The sequence below is a fragment of the Sminthopsis crassicaudata genome, chromosome 2 (genome assembly GCF_048593235.1).
Source record: "Sminthopsis crassicaudata isolate SCR6 chromosome 2, ASM4859323v1, whole genome shotgun sequence".
Classification (NCBI taxonomy): domain Eukaryota; kingdom Metazoa; phylum Chordata; class Mammalia; order Dasyuromorphia; family Dasyuridae; genus Sminthopsis; species Sminthopsis crassicaudata.
In genome coordinates, this window is record NC_133618.1 from 288,250,544 (window position 1) to 288,273,501 (window position 22,958).

At 33.2% G+C, this 22,958-nt stretch overlaps 1 protein-coding gene across 1 annotated transcript in view; it reads right to left on the reverse strand.

Moving 5' to 3' along the window:
• LOC141553467 (cation channel sperm-associated auxiliary subunit beta-like) overlaps window positions 1–22,958 on the reverse strand; it is a 218,308-nt gene that overhangs the window by 160,209 nt on the left and 35,141 nt on the right. The window contains exons 3-5 of the mRNA XM_074285114.1: window positions 11,972–12,060; window positions 10,260–10,406; window positions 238–298 (exon numbers count right to left, since the gene is read on the reverse strand). Of these exons, the coding sequence (XP_074141215.1) occupies window positions 238–298; window positions 10,260–10,406; window positions 11,972–12,060 (297 nt within the window). The remainder of the gene's footprint in view (window positions 1–237; window positions 299–10,259; window positions 10,407–11,971; window positions 12,061–22,958) is intronic.

Below are 22,958 nucleotides of genomic sequence, written 5' to 3' on the forward strand. Positions count from 1 at the left end.
TACAGTGGCAATCCTTTGCCAAGAATATCTCATTGCTCTTGCTATATTACATTAACTAATTCTCAAGAGGGCCATTGAACAAAGTTGTCTCTTTTCCCAGCAATCAAGGAATTCTGCATGAGATTAGCAGCTTTCCACTATGACAGTTCAATATCCAGTGTTTTTTTTCAAATGATAAATATCATCTCATCAAAATAAATAACCTGTAGGTAAAAAGAACCAACAGAATACTGTTACCTTCTTTATTTGTGATTTCTTTTCTGGGAATATCAATTGTCCAGTAAAAATCATCCTTTTCCTTAAAAATAAAACATAGTAAATAATGTTTTATGATTCATGTAATAAAATGTTAATTTTACATCTTTTACACAATTTAAAAGAAAAATTAGATAAGTAAATTCATAAGCATTATTTCTTGTAGCCTCATTCTTTCCTCTGAATCATAGTATTAATTCTACCAACCTAATGAAAAGAAAAATGGAGAAATATAAATCCACAAATTGAAATTTTATCCCTCAAAGTAATTAGTACATCATAGTTTGATTTTAAGATAATCATAATTTATATTTATATTATAGTTTAAAATGATCTTGTAAGATTAATAATTTAAGTATTATTACCTCCATTTTACAGATAAGTATAAGGTTCTAAGAAGTTAATTAAGAAGTTAAAAGTTCTAAAAAGTTAACTAAAGAAGTTAATTAACTAAGAAGTTAATCTAGGAAGTATGGGAGTCAAATTTTCAAGTACAGTTTGTACTGATTCTAGTCTTAGATCTTATCACATTGCCCTTGTATGTGTGTGTGTGTGTGTCATTCATAAAATCCAATTGTTACCATCATGATTAGGTAAAAGACTAATTGATATAAATACTATATCATTACTGTACCCCAAAATCTATTTCTAGCAAGAAGTGAGCAATTTGTGGCTAGTCCCATTGTACCTTACAAAATATATTCCATAAATATTCAGTAAGTGTTGAAAGAATAAATAAATTCAAAAACTAGAGAAAATACTGTAACTTTGGGCCCAGATACAACCATGGAAATGGGAGAGAAATATCCTTACCAAGTTAATAAATCATCAACAGTTGGTCCCCAAAAATGTTTTTTTTTTCCTATGTAAGAACTATCAGATCAACATTAAGCTAATTTGTAGACATTTTTGTTTGAAAATTGCTGTAATTATGATTTCTCTTATCCAGAATAGTAATTTCAAAAATAGCTATCATTTGCAAAATTTGTAATAGCTCAGAAAAATCTGATTCTTCTGTCATGTTGCCTTAATTTTGATGATCCAAAAGGTAGTGGTGTTTGTCATCTGGGTCCTGCTTATTAAATTAAATGAACATACAGTCAATTCCTCTAAATGGATTATTTGGGACTTTTTATGAAAATGTTTAAGGAATAAACACAATTGTACCACAAGCACAGAAGTGCCATGATTGAAATTAAAGTAGGCTAAGGCAGCAATGTTCTGAGCATGCTCAATTTATTGGTAATAATAGTGGTTATCAATAAAAGGGGTCTTCAGCTGTTCAGCAAGCCAAAATATCTCTAGAAGGGGTGTAAAAGACTTATACTTTAGATAAAGTAGATAGAAAGAGAACAGCACATAGGCAAGGTGTCAAATTAAGTCATCTGGTTTCTATTGCTGGAAAGGATGAGATTTTCTTCTTTGTTGTAAGAGAAAGCTGATTGGCCTATGCCTTGCAAGGACAACTAGTGGAGCAGAGATAAGTTTCCTCAAAAGAAAGATAAAACAGTGATTTTCCAGGAAAACAACTTATGAACTTGATTAAGAGACAAAGAAATGTGACAAGCAAATGTGACAATAAAACTATTAGCAAGCCCCAAAATGCATTTACTTAGTTGCTTAAGATATGTATTTAATTATTAATTCAGACTGAAAACAGCAAGATCTTTCATACTTGTATTCTACTGTAGTAGCCCAGAGGTACTGGAGTATTACAGCAAAAAGATTCATTATATTAAAAAAAATTACAACTTTATCTTTCATAGTTAAAGAGATTTGCTACAAAAGGAAAAAACAGGTATGTGGTTGTGACAGCATCAAGACCGGTCCTCCAAGCCCATTCTGAGCACAGAATGGCTCAACATAAGCATAATAGGATAAAGCATCCTTAGGTCTCTGAATTCAGATAAGAAATGTAGTTACAATTTGAAAGTCAGTCACATAAAAAATTCCACTTTGTTCACAGAGCATAATAGCTAGGCTCAGGACTAATTAAGAAAAAATATTCCTGTTAAAAAAGAAACTAATACAATTAAGACATTCCCTCAACTTTACCAAACACAGACATCACTTATAACAGTTCTTCAGATTGCAGAACTAAATATTTCCCTTAATGATGGATTTCTGATTTAATGATAATTCAGATATTTATATATGAACTTGAAAACTCAAAATATTACCAAATTATAGTACCAAGAGATTTTTAACCTTAAAACAAGTCTAATTATTTGTTTAGAGCAACACAGTTATTATTATTTCTCTTACATGATTGCAATAACAATTAACAAGAAAGAGTTTTCTTTTAAAAAATTACTCAATGTTTTTTCTTTTTCTTCTTCTCAAGTTTAGACTCATTCTGGTATAAAAATCAATCAATACAAATCAAAACAAAAAATCCTTTCTGGAATGCCACATAGGTAATGAATATATGTAGTTCACTCAAAAGAAAAAAAAACAAAACAGAAAAACACTAGCTAATTACTGTGAATCTCTAGAATAATATATATTCATCTCTTAAGGTTTTGCATATTAATCCCTAAAGCAATGATAAATCTTTTAAGATTATAGTCTGTTGAGACTATGTTGATCTAAGATGTAATTTGAATATATACTATTCTTCATATAAATCCATAATTTTCATAATTATCATGTCTATACTACACAAATCATCAAATCATCTCTATACTATAAATAAACTTACAAATCCTAACCCCCCCTTCTTTGCCATTAAGTGTTTGTAATGAAAGAGATGATTTCAATTTCTCAGTAAACCAATTCAATATCAAAATTTCACATGACTTAAGTTTTTTCACAGGGAAGATAAGATTTTATGACCTTGCCCAAAGAGATGTTTTCAAGGAATTTTCCAAGTTTACAAACAAGATTTTACAAGAATTTTTTGTACTTTTCCTCACACAGCTAATTATTCTTTGCTTTTAATACTAGATACTGTTATAACAGACTCTCAATAACTTAATAATTTCAGAGCATCTAAATCAAAAGGTATACAATTAAATCATTCTCTTAATAGGAACTTTCTTTCATACCATGATTTTCTATAATTCACAATACAAGAAAACTTTAAAAATATAGAAATAAAATCTACAATATCATGTATTTAAAACTTGAGACCATATTTAATGACAGTTTACAACAGCAGTTAGATAGAATGCATTGTCAAATTATTTTTTACAGAAAATCATCTATTTCATCACCTTAAATATATTCTATTAATTATATTTAAAAATCTAACATAGTTACCCAGTAAGAAGTAATTACATTCAATCAAATTAATAATAATACTAAAAACAAAAATAGTTAATATTTACATAGTGCTTACTATATACCAGGCACTGTGTTAAGCATTTCATAATCATTATATCAAAACATGACCAGGAAGTAGGTCATCATTCCCCTTACAGATCAAAAGTAAAGTAACTTGCTTGAGCTAACAAATTTCTGAGCCCAGATTTTGACCTTTTCTTTCTGAGCCAAGATCATCTTAATGCCAAATAGCAACTGTTAAGATTGTATTAGGTTATAATTTACCACAATTATGCTATTTTGTTTCACAACAAAATTTCATTCAAAGCAAATCTGGATTTTCAATCACAAAAGGTAATTAAAAATAAAAAAAAAATAATTTTTCTCAAAGAACATTAGTTGGCAGTACTTCAAAATTTAGGGTCCATTGGAATCAATTAGATCAATTTCAAGGACTTGCAATGATACCCACAGCTTCCCATAACTTTTTCTTTATTTCTTTTTAAATCATTCCCCCCAAACCAGGTCAATTCCTTTTGTATTAAAATCTGTATAGATCCCATTCTTTCATCTGTACCTGAAGCTTTTTAATTTGAACCCTGGTCAAGAGATTAAGTAGAGTCCCTAAGTGAAAGTTTCACATTCTCATTATGCTTTGAAGTCTGGGGATTTTATAATGCAATTCTATTGCTAAAGTTTTGATAGCATAAAAAATAATCTCCTAACATTTCATGCATCCTTATCTCAATGAGATCAAATCCTCAAATTTCTTTTTTTTTTTTTTAATTAAAATTTTTTCACTTTCAAATCCATTCAGTGTGAATGGACTACAACTTTAAATTTCTAGCCTGTTTTTCTTATTCCCTGCTTAAAACTTTCTCTCTTCCTTTCTTTTTACACCCTTTTAAAATGCACTTGTGGGGCAGCTAGGTGGTGCAGTGGATTGAGTACCAGCCCTGAAGTCAGGAGAACCTGAGTTCAAATATGGTCTCAGACACTTAACACTTCCTAGCTGTGTGACCCTGGGCAAGTCACTTAACCCCAACTACCTCAGCAAAAAAAAAAAAAAAAACTGTACCTGTTTTGTTTCTTTCATATTCTAATCTAACATTTACCTTATTTCCTTGCTCAATTCTTTTAATCTTTATTTCCCAATCATATCCCAGACTATCTATGAAAGCAATCTCCACTGAATTTATTCTTGATAATTAGAAACTAAAATTTTTCTTATATAACCTGTTATTAATACTTGCCTCTGAGATTCTTAAAAGAGTTTACATACATTATCTTATCCAATTTCTTTTGATGACCTTGCTTCTAGTTCTTCTAAATAATTAAGTTCTGTTACATAACACCAAAACATTTTTCCAAATTAAATTTTACTTTTTATATGTTCCCTCAAGAAAAGAGCAAATAATAGGAGTCTTTAAGTGTCAAATAAATTTAAAACAGCAAAATCCATTTTTTTCTTTCTCTAATCAGTGAATTCACTTTTTTCCCTTGAACTAAAATAATAGATCTGTCACTCTTCAAAGAAAGTTACATGTTTCCATGTAACTTTCATAATTTTATTCTTCTTATTTTTAAGGTTATTTTTATTTAATATTTTTATTTTCCCCAGTTACGTGTAAAAGAATTTTTTAAAATTTATTTTTAAAACGTTTATTTCCAGATTCTCTCCCTTCCTCCCCATTTCACCCCCAATTTAGAAGGCATATGTGTAGTTATGCAAAACATTTTTATAAAACTCATATTGTGAAAGAAAGAATAGATCACATACACACATACACACAAGTCCTCAAAAAAAAAAGTTTTAAAAAACGTATACTTCAATCTGTATTCAGACACAATCAGTTCTTTCTCTGAAATTGAATAGCATTTTTTATCATAAATCCTTCAGAGTAATCTTGGATCATTGTATTGTGGAAAATAGTAGTCATTCACAAATAATCAACATGCAACTTTATTATTACTTTGTACACAATACATTTGGCTTGAGCTCATGGAAAATGTTTTGGGTTTTTACTACTCATCAATCATTTCTTATAAAATAACAATATTTTATCATAATCACATTCAACAACTTATTCAGCCCTTCTCTAATGGTTGGGCATTATTTTTCAGTTCTTTGCTCTGAGAAAAGAGCTGCTTTAAATATTTTTGTATAACTATTTTTGCAGGTCCTTTTTCTTAAAAAAAAAATCTCTTTTTGGGATCCTTACTTAATAGTGGTATTTTTAGGTCAAAGAATATACATGATTTTAATGGGCAGAGTTCATATCTTCTAATCATTTCTCAATTGAAGGATGGCTCATATATATATGAGTGGAATATATACATATATATATATGTATATATATATGACTCAGTTTCCCATACATTTGAGAAATAAATCTTTCACATAGAAATTTGCTTCAAAATTCTCTTCATAATTACTATTGCTGACCTTATTTCCACCTTGTCTATTCTATTCTTTCTCCTCTTGCTCCTCAAAAATGTTTTCCTTTTGACCACCCCCTCCTGAAATATTTCCTCTTTTATCACCCTTTTCCCCTTCTTTTATCCCCTTCCCCTATATATACATAAATGTGTGTATACCCATATTGAGTGTATATGTTATTTCCTTTATGAACTAATTATGAGAGGAATAAGGCTCACTCCCTTTTTCCTCTCCTTCTTCCCCTCCACTATAAAAACAGTTTATTGCCTTTTTTATGGCAGATAATTTACACCATTCCACCTCTTCCTTTCTCTTTCCCTCAGTAAATTTCTTTCTTAGCCTCAACTCATACCTATGCCCTCTGTCTATACATGCTCCTTCTAACTGCCACAATAATGAGAAAGTTCATATGAGTTATAGCTAGTGTTCCCCCATGAAGGAATGTAAACAGATAAACCTTATTATAAGTTCTTTATGATTTTCTTTTTCTGATTTCCTCCTTAGGCTTCTCCTGAGTCATTATTTGACAATCAAATTTTCTAGTCAGCGCTGGTCTTTTTCACCACAAATGCTTGAAAGTCCTCTATTTCATTACAAAACCACCTTTTCCTCTGAAGGATTATACTCAGCTTTGCTGGGTAGGTGATTCTAGGTTGTTCCCTTGCTCTCATAATATATTTCAAGCCCTCTGATCCTTTAATGTAGAAGCTGCTAAATCTTATGTTATCCTGACTGGCTCCATGATATTTGAATTGTTTCTTTCTGAATGCTTAATATTTTCTCCTTTATCTAGGAGTTCCAGAATTTGGTTAAAATATTGCTTAGATTTTTCATCTTAGGATTTCTTTCAGGAAGTGATTAGTGGATTTTTTTTTTACCCTCTGGTTCTAGAACACCTGGGCAGTTTTCCTTGATAATTTTTTGAAAGATAATAGACTCTTTTTAAAATTATGGCTTTAAGGTAAACCAATAATTTTTAGGTTATCTCTTCTGGATTTATTTTCAATGTCAATTTTTTTCCCAATAAGCTATTTCACATTGTTTTCTATTGTTTTCATTCTTTTGGTTTTATTTTATTGTTTCTTCATTTTTCATAATTTCTCATAATAGAAATCATTAACTTCCACTTGCTCAAATTCTAATTTTCAAGGAATTATTTCCCTCAGTGAGATTTTATGCCTCTTTTCCCATTTATTTGGCCAATTCCATTTTTTAAGGCATTCTTCTCATTACCTTTTTTTAATTTCCTTTTGCATCATACTTATTTCTCTTAATTTTTCTTCTCTCTCTTACTTGATTTTCAAAATCCCTTTTGAGCTCTTTCATGGCCTGAGACCAATTCTTATTTTTCTTGGAAATTTTGGATATAAGAACATTGACTTTATTATCTTCTTCTGAGTGTGTATTTTGATCTCCCTTGTCACATAATATCTATGGTCAAAATCTTTTTTCTATTGTTTGCCTATTTTCCCAGTGTATTACTCAGATTTTAACTTTGATGAGTAGGGCTCTCTTTCTAAGTGGAGAATGTAGTGTCCCAAGTTTCAGGGAGTTTGTGCAGCTGTTTTAAGAGATCCTTCTATAGACCTTTCCACAAGCCCTCTTTTCAGCCCTTGAACCTTAAAGGGGAATCTCCCCTTCATTGCAGTTCTAGAATGCTAAAGCAACAGTGTCTTTCTTCAGTGGTATAAGACCTCCTTTTGACTAGTTCCACCCTCCCTTAAGGTCCATGGCCTGAGGTCTCTGGAAGCTGCCATTGCCACCACATATGCTGAGGTCTTGATTTCCTGCTGACCTTCCAAGTCATCTTTAGTGTTTCTGACTTGTTTCCAAACTGTCAGTGCTGCCACTGATTCAGAGGCCCCAAGATAGGCTCCTGCTTTTCTTGCTCCCAGTAATGCTATGCTGGGATAGCCTGTGCTGACACCTTCCCTGGTGCAACAGTCCCCGCCTGTAGACTTTCCAAGTTGTCTTTGGATAGAAAATTGTTCCACTCCATCTTTTTGTGGATTCTGATGCTGTAAAATGTATTTAGAGTCATTATTTAAAGTTATTTGTAGCAGCTTGGGGGAGAAATCAGGGGAGTACTTGCCTTTATTTCATCATCTTAACTCCACCTCTATTCTTATTTTTCTTAAAACAAATTCTAGAGTATTGCCAAAAAATTCATTGAAACATTTCACCATTTATAAAAAACATTCAAAACACATTTTGGAAATTCATAATAGAGAAATTATATTTCAGTCACAAATTTAGTTTTTAATTAGGTTACAATGCCACAAATTTATGCAGACTGGGAATAAAAAAATCCTTCTTATCTACGCTTCTTCTCTACCTTTCATCTTGGCCAGGGCTAAAAGAGAGATATTTTCTGGAAAAAAAAAAAAATTAGTTTTCATTCTTTTTTCTATGGCTGACCAGGCCTTGATAAAAAGGTAATTTAACATGCAAAACAAAGATAACATGACAAGACAAACATAAAAACACTTAAAAATTGGTGTGGTAAAGTTGAAGTCCATTTTCAGGCCAGATTTGGGACTTTCCTTATATGTCTTAGGTCAATTTTGCTCTATTTTAAGTTCCCTCCTTTTTAACTGGGAATGAATTTCTGTTTTCAGGCTTCCCCAAGTTCTTCTTGAGTGGGAAGTATCCCTCTGGTTTGAAGAAAAATTCTCCTTGGACATTCTAATGACTTCCCTGAATGGATATTGTTGATATTGTTTTTCCAACTAGGAAAAAACCCTGTTTCCAAGGCTTTCTCAACCTCTTCTTGCCCTGAAGGAACACTGGCAATGCAAGCATTGTCTCCTTCCAAGGATTTCTGGATTACATAGTTGCAGATTATTGCCAAGCAGTTATAAACAAAAACAGAATACTAAGACAAACAAGCAAAGTTGCAACTTTTTTTTTAACAGCATTGAGGCTTTATTTACCTTGAAACTGAGGAGTCTGACCTTGAGAGCAACCTCTTACAAAGTCTCTCTAGGAAGTACTGTCATAGTGCTCTCAGGGATTTTCTCAGAGATAACCTCAGAGGTCAGTTTCCCCTGTCAACTTCTGATCAAAAGTTCATCTCCTGATTGAAATTGAGGTAAACTGAAGCAACAAAGTTCTTAGCATGTTCAATTTATTGGTAATGCTAGCAGTTATCAATAAAAAGGATCTTCAGTTGTTCAGCAACACACACACACACACACACACACACACACACACACACACACACACACACACAAAAACCAAGGTGAGATTTATATGTTAAGGAAAGTAGATAAAAATAGAACACCATATAGCCAGGACAAAAGATTAACTCAGATGATTTCTATTGGTGGAAGGGATGAGATTTGTCATCTAGGGAAAGCTATATCATCACAAGGATAGCCAGGGGTACAGCAATAACAGGTTTCCTTGACATAAAAATAGAGCAGAAATTTTACAAGATAATTTATGAACTTAGCTCAGAGACAGTGAAGGAAAAAACAATTTTTAAAAAAAGAAAACAATAAAAAAGTCAAGTCCAGTTGTCACTAACAATATCAGAATGGAATGATGTTGATATTGTAATGCTAGAGAAACTGAGGCAAGATAGAGATTAGAGAGTTTTTCATAATTTATTAAGCGGGAGAGATTTACTGGGACCAGATGGATCCATAGTTTGGTCCCAGGGCTGAATGAGACTATCGTCTCCGAGAGTCCAGCAAACAATAAGAGTTCTCAATGGCATATATACACGTGGCTCAGATACAGGGGTAGGTCCAGGCAGGGGCGGAGTCAGAGCACTGAGAACGGGAATACGAGACTAACAATCCAGTTCTGACAGGGTAGGGGGAGGCATGGGGGACATCTGATAATTGGAATTACAGAATGAGTAGAGGCACCCAACATTCTGATGATGTCTAAGATAGATGGTCTTTCTTTTTATCTGAATCATCATGATTAGGAAGGGAGGGGTGATATTGCAGGATTGACCAGAACAATTAGGAACTGAGGCAGAACAATTCAGGGAAACCAATAATTTAGGGAAACTGAGTCAGGATAATAAAAGAGAACTGTGGTACAACATTATCTGAAAAAAACAAATTGATTGTATTTTGTAATTGATGTTATTCTGCATCTTTACCAATAGGTTGTATAACTGCTCAACATTTCCAGAATACCTGGATATAGATTATCTTTTTTTTTTAATAGTTACAAATTAAAATATTAAAAAATATTTTCTTTATAAGAACAAAGTAGCCAATGGCAAGAAGCCATATATAGTATTAATTATCTACTAGAGATAAAAATCACAGAATATAATTACCGATGATAAATTGAAGTGAAAGATGCCAGTATAAGTGCTGTTTGTAATTGTCAAACTGGGAGTAAGTCCTCTTGATGTGAGCAGATCTATGGTTTGATTTGCATTTTCCTGAATCTTCAATCCAGATATGAAGTAACATTGAACACTCTTTGGGGGAAAAAAATCAAAATATCAAAATTGAGTAAGTAAAGGGGGAATAGATGGGAGGATCATCTCAATCCATAAATATGGTAAAAGGAGACAGAATAGAAAACTATGCTATTTCCAATTTCTTTGAAAATAATAGAATGACATACATGATGTTTATACTTCTGTACAATCACATTTAGAATCAGAGAATGATCAACTTGAAACAAATTATGTATTACAAAAACAAAACTACCTTCACCTCATGTTCTAGTTAGTTTTCAATACAACTATAAAATGATTGTTTGGCTAGATAGGATGGGAATTAGGAGGGGAATTCATTCATTCAGAATCATCTCTCCCTAAATCTGAAAATAGTTACAGGTATCCAAGTAGAATATAATACTATTGTAAAGGTTGGGTTGAAACCACCCCCATCTAGACTTAACTAATGAGAATACTTTTAGTTTAAATCAAATAACCACAGGCTAAACACCTCCTTGAATTAACCAAAATCATTTTGTGAGACCAGGTCATATGCTAAGCACTGTAGAAGGAGGGAAGAGAAGACAGGAAAGAGAAGAAGGAGGAGGAAAGGAAAAGGAGAGGAGAAAGAAAAAGAAAGGAGGAGGAGTAGGGAAGGAGAGGAGAAAGAAAAACAAAGTAGGAGGAGGAGAGCAGGAGGAGGAAAAAGAAAAGAGGACATAGGAAAGAAAAGGAGGAGGAGAAAAGGAGGAGGAAGAAAAGAAAGAGGAGAAAAAAGAAGGAGAAGGGGAAAAGGAAGAAGAAGAAGGGGAAAAGAAAGAGAAAGGAAGAAGAGAAGGAGAGGGGGAGAAGGAGGAAAAGGAAAAGAAGAAAAGAAAAAGGAGAAGGAAAGAAAGAGGGGGAAAGGAAGAGGGAGGGGAAGAGGGGAAGAGGGAATGAGAAAGAGAAGGAAGAGAAAGAGAAGGAAGAAGAAGAAAGGGGGGAAAGGAGAAGGGGAGGAAGAGGAGGTAGAGAAAGAAGAGAAGGAAAGGAAGAAGAGGTAGAGAAAGAAGAGAAGGAAAGGAAGAAGAAGGAAAAGTTTAAGGAGGAGAAAAAATCAGGGAAAGGAGAAGATAAGAAGGAGGAGAAGGAAGAAGAGGAGGAAAAGGAGAAGAAGGAGAAGAGTAGAAATTAGAAAAAAAGAAAAAAAATAAGTCAGCTATTTTCCCAACTTCCCTTTTTTAATCCCTGTCCATTTAAAGACAGTAATATAATAATCTGCTTTTTCATTAACCAACTATTCCCAGTAAACTGGAATTTTACCTCAACCACAAAGAGGTTAACTAGGAAATCTATTTAAATGCAAAGTTAAGCAAAGATCCTAACCTCTGCCTACATATTAGGAATTTTCCTGAGTGTTTAAAGTGGTTATTAATAAACTCAAAACTCAAAATAAACTTCTTTCAGTCAAAAAAGGAAGGAACCAAACAGACTTTGTCTATTATATTAATCTCCAACAAATAAACTAATTTGTGTAAGAAGGAATCCACACACTATTGTTAAACATTATACATCCAAAAAATGATGGAGAGGCGTTAATATGGGTTATGTATATAACTTACCAAATCATCTGAGGTAAGATATAGCTTGATTAGATCATCATAATCCACAAATGTACTGGAAAAGCAGGACAATGTTGACCTGGAAATAGCTAAAAGATATATAAATAATATATGTACATTGGCATACATAATTTCTACTAAGGTCTTAAGTTTGAAAAATGTTGATAAGGACTCATTGGGACTAATGGGAATGAGTGTAGCTTCTATATGGAGGCTGAGGGGAGAGGTGGAAAGAAAGAAAATTGCACAGGCAATTGGGAAAGTTACCACCAGCCAATAAAATTGCTATCATGCTTGATGTGTGTGTGTGTGTGTGTGTGTGTGTGTGTGTTGTGTGTGTGTGTATGTGTGTGTGTGACAGGTGATCTTTAGTAATCTGACTGAAGTTTTATTTATTATTGCCAATTAAGAGAAAGAGAAAGGCAGTAAACTCCTTGATTAAATAAATAAATAACAATTATTTACAAGGTCTGTTGATTCAATAGTTCTCCTCTCTCTATTATGAAGTTCCTGTAACATTTGACTAGCTAAGTTTAGGCTCCACAGTATAAATAATGTCCATTTGTTTCCCAAAAAATCAAAGAACCTGAGTGAAAACTATTTGCCAATGTCCAAAAGAGCTAGATAGTTCAGTAGACAAAGTACTAGGACTAAAATTAGGAAGAATTAAGTTCAATTCCAGGCTCAGATACTTGACCAATCTTGGAAAAGTAAGTTAATCTCTGTTTGCCTCAGTTCCTCATCTATAAAATGAAAATAATCATAGCAACTGTCTCCCAGGATAATTGTGAGCATCAAATTAGGTAATATATATAAAGTATCTAACACAATATCTGGTACATAGTAGGCACTATATAAATGCTACCTATTGACATTTCAAGCTGAGAAGAGGTGATATAGTGGACAATACCAATCAAAAATTTTTGTCTTAATGATTGTGAGATTTTCCCTTGGAAAACATCACTGGTCCAGTTAATTTTCAAAAGGATAGAAACCTTGCATTAAAAATAAAATCACAGTTTTACAATTTCATCATGGAAAAGCACTAGTATCTTACTTTTTAAAAAAATTTTCAAAAAGCAACAAACAAAAGTTTACAACTAAGAACAATTTCCTTTAAACAACTTCATATCATTCTAAATAGGGGAAATGGACCTTTATGTATTTCCAATAAAAAGAAAAGACCCATGAAAAAACTTTGAAATAAAACTAAAATACTCAAGAGAAATCTAGAAAACCTAACTGCTCAAAATTACATTTAGCCACATTTTGAGCAATTAGACATAGATAATGTTGCTAAATTGCTCATAATTTAATAAAGGTGAAAGAAACAAATGTTCCTTCATAATTGAAGATACACAAAGAATTATAAGAGATTGAAGAAAAGAGTGTAGAAAAGGAAACCTCAAAGAAAGAAATGAATAAGGAATTTTTTATTCATCAAAATTAGGGAATGTGAGAATATGATTGTACTAAAATGGAGGAATGAAAGGGAGTGATGGGTATTTCAAGATGTTTGCTCTTACTTCAACTAGATAAAGACAGGTTGAGGGAAAAGACAAAGAAATAGATACAGATAAAGAAAATTTAACATACAAATACATTAAACACAACCAGAAAGTGGATGTAGGGGCAAGGAAACTGAAGAAAAAAGACTAAAGAAGGAGAAAAGATTCAGGAGGAAAAAATAATAAAACCAACATAAATGTCAGCTTTGGAATGTTAAATGATAAAGAATTGACTTTTTTTAAAAAAGTATAAGAACTAGTGGTCAAGAAATAGATTAGTGAAGAGAGGAGATTAAGAGGAATAGGAAAAGATTAGTTCAATTGTAGATCACTAGTGTTAATCACTTTTAGTCTTTTTCTTTATTTCCTTCTTTTCAAGGAAGATGAGAATAAAGTCATATAGGGAAATGTATAAGTAACAACCAAAATTGAATGAAATGAAATAAAGTTATCAATAAAACAGACAATGGTTGCAGAACAGCTTAGAAAGAATCCAACAATGTTATTGATGAGACACATTTGAAAAGTAAAGATATACTGAGATTAATCAAGTATTATTAAGCTTCAAGCAATTTCAGAAAAGTAAGGCTAATAATCATAACCAGACAATTTATTAAATTTACTAAAAAAAAAATTCACTGAATTAAGCAGAAAAATATGATTAAGTTTAAAAGTGCCATACAAACACAATAATGTTAATACTTAAATATGTACAAATTGGCATAGTAGTTAATATTTAAAGGAAAAGTTAATCAAATTATAGGGGAAAACAGAATGAAAAATTAGAATCTTTAAAAGATTTCAATGTGCCCTTTTCAGATATATACATCTATTTTTTAAAGAAAAGTAAACAAGAAGGAAGTCAATTATTGGAATAAAACAGTTAGATATAGCTCTCTCTGAAAAATGCCTAAAGGAAATTGAAATTAAAATACATATTTTTTGTCTAATACATGGCATCATCACAAATATTTACCATGTTCTATGAAATAAACCCGCATAAATATGCAGCTCAGCACAATTAAAAATAGTAAGAAGAATTTGAAAAAAGGTGTAAAACTTATAATTTAATTAAATAAATTTAATACTAAATAATTGTTGAGTCAAAAAAATAAATCATAGAAGCAATAATTTCAACAGAGAAAATTGTGGAAATTAAACAATATTAAGCAAACTTTGGAGATGCAGTCAAAGTATCCTTAGGGCAATTTATACTTCTAAACAATTTTTGTAAACAAAAGAAATGAAGAAAGGAAGGAAGGAAGGAGAAAAGGAATAAAGGAACAAAAAAAGAAAGAAGAGTTCATTAACAAATTGGAGTATGCAGCTAAAAATAGAGAAGTATGATATAGAAAATGTCAATAATAAATTAAATATGTATCATGTGTACATTTTTTAATGGAGCATACTACTAATATTGCATCCTCTATATGACACAATTGTGGGGCTTTTATCAAATATAATCAGTATTCCTCCACTCTAATCTTTCTTCAATTAAACAAACTCCAAATCTACCCCACTTCTGAGGCTAGCACTTTTGACCATCAGGGCAGTTATAATCCAACTGCTACCTGAACATTGATAACACCAACTGGGTAGCTATCACTGGGACAATCTCTTCTGGTCTTTCCCAAGATATGTCTCCTTCTGAATTAATTTGTGGACACAGAAAATGATGATTAGTAATAGCCCTGTGTACTTTCTTCTAATTTTGCTTTCCTTTACATAATTAGGCATATGAATAGTCCTATAATGATGGTTCTAGGGTTATAATGTTATATATTGTATAATGTATAATTTATACTATATACAATGTATACCACATGTATAATAAAATGCATACATAATAAATAATCCAATAACAAAATTTACCAAAAATAATTTACATAGTATTGGAATTAATTGTTCTTTAAATGTTTGGTAAAAAAAAATGGTGAATCCATCTGGCGTTGAAGATTAACAAAATTTTTTTAAAAAGGCAAGTTATGGAGCAGAATTTAAAGCATCAGCAGGGATTGGAAAGCAGAGAATCAAAGAACAATTTACAAGAAAGTAAAGAAAAAGTAGCCATTTGTGAATATAATTTCATTTCTTTGTTTTTCTTTTTTTCTTTATTTTTTCAAATAAAATAAATGTAATAAAACAAAAATAATTTTCTTAATATTCTTGACATTATGTACTTTCTGATTGAATTTTGTTATTTTTTTTGGCTTTATAATTTTTTTGTGTGTTTGATTGGTATGACACTGTGTAAGTAAATTAATTTAGATAGAATTGCCATTTTATTATATTAGCTTTGCCTTCTTATGAGCAATTTGGATGTAAAGTGTTTTGTAATTGTGTTCATAAAATTCTTGGGTTGTCTTTACAAGTAGACTTCCAAATGTTTTATATTGTCTACAGTTATTTTAAATGGAATTTCTCTATTATCTTGTTGCTGGACTTTGTTGGTAATTCAAAGAAATGTTGGTGCTTTATGTGGGTTTATCCTGTAAATTTGCTAAAGTTGTTAATTGTTGCAGGTAGTTTTTTAGACGATTCTCTAGGATTTTTAAGTATTCCATCATATCATCTACAAAGAGTGATAATTTTGTTTCCTCATTCCCTATTCTAATTCCTTCATTTCCCCTCCCCCTCCCTTCTCTTATTGCTAAAGCTAACATTTCTAGTTAATCTAGAATAATAGTGGTGTTAAAAGGCATAATTGTTTCACCCTTGATCTTATTGAAAATGTTTCTAAGTTTATCCTCATTACATATAATGCTTGCTGATGATTTTAGATAAATGCTGCTCATCATTTTAAGAAGTACTCCCTTTACTCTTATACTCTATAGTGTTTTTAATAGAAATGGGTACTGTATTTTATCAAAAGCTTTTTCTGTATCTATTGAGATAATCATATGATATCTGTTAATTTTATAACTAATGGTAATTTATGCTTACAATCTTCCTGATATTGAACCAGCCCTGCATTCCTGGTATGAATTCCATAGTGTATTGTACTGGTGACAACTTGCTTTCATCTCTTTGCTAATATTTTATTGAAAAACTTTGCACCTATAATTAACTTCAGGAAAGTGCCTGGCTGAGAAAATCTCTTTTCCTCATCCTTTCTAATGACCTGCTAATAATGAGGGAACTGCCTTCTGAAACTAGAAAACAATTTGCTAAACCATCCAAGGTTTAATGACAATAACCAAGCTTATGACATTCATCAACTAGAACATAAGATAAGGAGTCTCTTCATAGTCTGACTTCACAACTTTATGGGATCTGTGAAATTAAATGTTTTTTAGGAACTCAAATGCTTCAACATAAATGGCATATTATTATGTGAATTACTTGTGACAGATTTAATGACTTGAAAATCATAGTTTTAATATGCTTACATTTTGACAATAATTTTCATGTGTATAATATTCTACCAACCCTGAGCTTCCTCAAAATGTTTGACCTCAATCAAATTAAACTACATTGATCTGTTGTCCAACCTTTAATTACTTTTCTGGGAGTTGGATTCTAGATTTTTGTGCCTTATGCTTTTATTCCATTGCTCTCCTTTGTTGTGTCCTTAATTGTATGAGTTTTAAAAAATTAGTATTACCCCAAAGAAATGTGAAGAATTGTTAGTTCTTAAGAAGCATGTTACAATAATTTCTAAAGATATTCCCATAGTTGTTGGTATGGAGAAGTCAATAATTTTGAGGATTATTCAAACCCATTACAAATTCAGTTCAATTCCTTTGAAGTAATAAAGAAAGTATAAATTAAAATGAAAAATAGCACCAAGAACAGACAAATTATAAGCACAGCTCAGTGAAAACCTCAGAAATCAAATCTGACTTTCAGAAAGACATGGCAATTGGATAGGGTTATTATTGTTTCTTCAACAAAGAAGACTGGATTTCTTAAATTTGGAAAACTTAGAAAATTACAAAAAAAAAATTGATCTAATTATTTCTATGAAAAAATAATACCTGTGACAAATGAGATAATATAAAGTCTACAATACTTATGATTGGGAAAAGGTCACTTTGTTGAAATACATGGGAGTAATGTTGGAATACATGGGAGTCACCTGAGAGTGTCTGCTGGAGATCTAACCCAGACTTTCAGAATGGATCTCCTCTTGTGAAAGGATGCCTCCAATTTACCTCATTCCCAGTCTGCAATCCCTATGTCAGCAAAGGCTGCCCTGCACCTCCTTCAGATGCTGTGATCCCTAGCTGTGGAGGCTCTTGGAGAATTGACCTGTCCCTTAACACATTTTAATTGTTGAAACTCAAATTTTTCATTCAAAGCCATATGAAAACCATCATTAGAAGTCTAAGTAAAACTGTAAGCTCTGCTTATTTTCATTAGACTATATATAGGCAAAGAAAAATGTTTGAGAGATTTCTTTATTTCTAATGGATCCTGAAGTCCTCCTCATTGAGACAATGATCAGCTTTGATAAAGGTATTGATATTGTGTAGAGGGCTGATACTCTGAAATGGTGTACTTGAATCTAAGACAGCAGAGTACTTAAGGCTAATTACATACTCAATGTGAGATGATGGTTCTATAAACATATAGTGATATGATGGCTCTCCTCAGGATTGGCACTTGCTGAATGTATTGTGGTGAGGTAATTGTAGGCAAGGATTGGAGGGTGGAGAGAGAGGGCCAGAGTCCCTCTGCCTGCAGCACGATCAGGAGAGAAACTTCAGGGTCCAAACTCCAGAGTCCAAGATTCATCTTTAATGAGTTGAGTGGCAACTTGCCTGTCTCCTTCACTTCTCCTCCTAAAGACTAAGGACTTTGACCGATCCTGACTTTGACTGATCCTGAGGTCCTCCAGAGAGATACCCTGGACATTATATATTGGTCCCAAAATGGACTAAGGACCTGCACACAGCTTGATCATAATTTCAGTGAAGTCCCTGTGACCCAAAATAGGATGAGTATTAAAATAGACAAGCAGGAAACTTTGTTAAGGGCTTAACTATTAATTTTCATTTTCTAGCTGAAATGGGGCAGATATTAGGAAAAAAGTCTCCCCCTCCCCCATTTACACCCTTACCCCACCCCAAGGGAGGTTTATAGAAAGCATACTTAGGTTAATAAAGAGGCAAGGTTTGTTTTTAACTTAGGAGCAGATTGGTGGACTCTTAGAAACATTAGAATGCATGTCCCCTTGGTTCTCCAAGGAAGAAAAAATAGAGGCAGATAATTGGAAAGTAGTAGGAGAGCAACTAATTGAATATTACAATGATAATGGTCCTGATTCAATTTCTACGGAAACATTCTATATATACAACATAATACAATTGGCCTTAAAGAATCTCACAAGTTCTAAAAAAGGAAAGTTTTAAGGAGAATAGCCAGACAAGGAAATGTGAGGAGAAAGAAGAGGAGAAAGTGGATGGTACTGACAAAATAGCTGAAAGGCATGGAGAGTTGAGTAAACTTAGAGGATGTGGTGATTCTCACTCTCACAGCTCAGTTTCAACTCTGCCTATACCTGAGCAGGATCTTGACCCTCCCCCATCAACTTTACCTTCCTGGGTGGAGGGAGGAGGAGCAGTGGGAAGGGTAGTACTATCAGCACCACCCCCATAGCAAACACCTCCCCATGACTCAATTACAAAAGGCACTACTTAAAGCCAAAGAGGAAGGGCAGAATACAGCTTTTTTTTTTTTAAATAGAAGCATACCCTATGATTCAAGAGTTTCATTCTTCAGGTCAAGAAAAAAAAGATACACTCCTTTTAATCTAGAAATTATCAAAGATATGAAAGAGGGTTGCACTCTCTATGGGTCTACATCATCTTATATTAAGATGTTATTAGAGAATTTGGCTTTTGAAGTTTTAACCCCTAATGATTGGAAATCTATAGCAAGGACATGTTTAAAACCTGGACAAAAGTTGTTGTCGCTTTCTGAGTATCATGAATTCTAGCATACAATCCCAACTAAATAGACAACCTGGAGTTAATATACTAGTCACCTTTGATCAACTAGCAGATTTAAGCCATTATGAAGACACTTCAGCACAGATTAATTACTGCATAGCAGTATATGAGCAAATGGCTTCCACTGCTTTCAAAGCATGGAGCACCCTCCCAGGTAGGCAAGATAGAGGGGAAGCCTTCACAAAAATAGTGCAAGGGCCAAATGAACCCTTTGCTGATTTTGTGGGATGTCAGCAGACAGCTGTCATATGAACTATTGGTGAAAATGCAGCAACAGAAATTATGATAAGATAACTTGCTAAAGAAAATGCTAATGAGGTTTGTAGAAGAATTATACTAGGGCTACACAAGGATGCTCCTCTAGAAGAGATTATAAGATGCTGTGCTACAGTGGGCACAAATACCTTTTATGCCCAGGTTATGATGCAAACTTCCAAGACCCAAACATGGGAAGACAGGGTCCCTTTTGACAAGGGACTTCCAGAGAGACTCATCAATGCTTTCAATGTGGTAAAGTAGGGCATTTGGAAACTCAATGTTGGCATAAAGATAGGATGAGAAAATAGTGTAGGAAACAAAAAACAAAACCCCATGTTGAAAATGGGGTATCAGAATGTAGACTGATTCAGGAAAACTGGATGTGGGGCCCAGCCCCAGGGCCCAAGGCAAAAAATACTTGGGGCATGATGGCAACCAATGCTACACCCAAAGAATCTTTAGGAGTTCAGTACTCAGACATAACCAATCAGTCAAAAAGCAATCCAATGGGAGAAAGGGATTACAATTGGGAAGAATAGAGTTGTATGCAGCTGGGACTACTGAGATATCCCCTGGAGAGGTAAAATCTGTCCCTGTCCAGACTACAGATCCCTTGCCTCCAAGCACAGTAGGCTTGACCATTTCACCTCCTGAGAGTGCTTACAAAACAGTGGGAAACTGGAAATGTGTAGATAATATCCCAGTCACTAATACAGGTAGACAATGTGTGACTTATCAAGCAGGAGAAGTAGTAGCATCAGGTTTATTGATACAGACTCCTGATAGGCAATCTAGTGATATTTGCCCAGATTTTGACTCCCAGCAACAGAATCCAGGAGTATTCTGGATTATAGCTGTGACTGCTAACCATCCTATGCTCACTATCTATATAAATGGCATGCCATTAGAAGGATTAATAGACACAGCTGCAGATTGTACAGTCATTAGAGCTGTCAGCTGGCTCAGTCATTGGCCAAAAATTAAGGCAGACACCTATATATCTGGCGTAGGAAGATCAATAGCAGCTGAAGTTAGTGCTGTCCCTATGAGATGGACATTTGAAGGTGAAACAGGAGTTTTTACTCCTTTTGTAGTAGAAAAAATTCCCATCAATCTGTGGGGAAGACACATTTTACAACAGTTAGGATTATAATTGAGAACTTCATCTTTTTAAGCAGGGCTGCTGTTGAAGGCCTGCCAACACTGTCAATCATTCCTATTCAATGGAAAACTGATATACCAGTATGGTTAGAACAGTGACCCTTAGCTAGTGAAAGAAATTCAGGCCTTATTAGATATAGTACGAAGTAACCCAACCAAGGACATTTACAACCTTTTCTAAGTCCTTAGAATTCCCCTGTATTTGTTGTAAAAAAGAAACCTGGAAAATGGAGGATGCTGATTGATTTAAGAAAAGTAAATGAACAGATGGAAACTATGGAAACTCTTCAGCCTGGACTTCCATCTCCTCTTCAGTTGCCTAGAGAATGGCCTTTCTTAAAATGAATCTTGAATATTAGCTCTTATGTATTACATGTTCTATGAGTTCAAGTTTGGTTGAGGGAAAGTACTGAAAATCCACAAGTTTGTTGTATGCCCATTTTTTAAAATCAACATTATGGATATATCTTTGGCTGCAGGTCTAGTTGTTTTGATTGCCAGTATATATAATCCCAGGACCTTTTATTATAGCTGCTGCTAAGTCCCATATAATTCTAATTGCAAGTCCAATATATTTGATTTTTTTTGTTTGTTTCTTGCAATATTTTCTCTTTGATCTGGGGATTTGGAAATTTGATAATAATACCCTATGTATTTTCTACAAAAGATCTCTTTGAGGTGGTAAATCAGTGGATTTTTTCTATTTCTACTTTCACCTCATATTCTGTCTCTCCAAGACAACTTTCTTGCCTTTTTTGCATTATTCTATCAAGGTTCTTTTTTTTTTTGGTCACAGCTTTCAGATAGTCCAATTATTCTTATATTTTCTCGTCTTGATCCGTTTTCCAGTTCCAATTGTTTTTCTTTTAAGATGTTTTTGTTCTTTTTAATTCTTTATAATGTTTTGTTTTTTCTTGGTCTTATAGCTTCGTTGGTTTCTCCTTATCCAATTCTAATTTTTAGAGAGTTATTTTCATCTTTAAGACTCCATATCCCCTTTTCTAGTTAATTAACTTTTTTTTCACCATCTTCTTGTTTTTCTTATATGTTTTTTTTGTTTGTTTTTCTTCAATGGCTCTCACTTGATTTTTAAATTCTTTTTTTGAATTCTATAAATTCTCTCTGGGAAGGGAGCTATTCCATGTTACTTTTTGGAGTAGAAGGAGCTTTTATTGTTTTTTATTTCAGTGTCCTCCTCTAAAGATGAACCCCTGTCTTCACTATTCCCATAAGTTTCTGTTGTTGGGTTTCTCTTCTTTACTGGTTTTTGAGTTTTTTAAATGACAAGTATTAGTATAAATACCTTTAATCTTGAGGAGGGGAGAAGGTGCCTCTAGCTTCACTTCAGCTCTCCCCTCTGACCTAGGACCCCAAATCAAAAACTCCACCGTCCTGCAAGTACACATAGGCAGCAGTGTTCCTTCCCCACTGCTTCTGCACTCACTGAGTAGGCTGGTTTCTTCTCACCCAGAGCAGCATCTCTGCATCCCAATTGGCCTAGCATTCCTGATCAGCTGAGGATCCCTCAGTCTTCTTGGACTCAGATCCCAGATTCTGAAGACCTTCCAGGAGATGAAAGTTTCTATGGTTCCTGTTGAAGCTCCAGCCCAACCCAGATAGCTCTAGGGCTCCCCACTTGGTATTTCTTTAGAGCAGTCTAGAAATGTTTTCACTTCTCATTGCTTGATCCCCCGTTTGAGGTTTTTCTTTGGATCTACTATGGTGGTACCAAATAGACTCCTGTTCTGTCCCAAGTTTTCTTTGTGTTTCACAGTCTATGTTCACCTCAGAGTCAATTTTTTTCTGTTTGTGGAGGAAATATGGAGAGCTTTAAATTTACTGCCTTATTCTCTCAACTTCCCAGAATCCTCCCCTCATCAAACTTTTACAGAAACAATACCAGGACTACACATTATTAATTTTCCAAAAACTGAGAAACACTATACAAACTACTTTAAGAGACAAACATAAACATAGTCCTAATACCTAAACCAAGGAAAGAGAAAACAAAAATAGAAAAAATATATATAATAAATATCAATTTGAAAATGTTAATATTGTTGAGCAAATTAAATTAAATATTACAAGAAATAATTCATTATGACC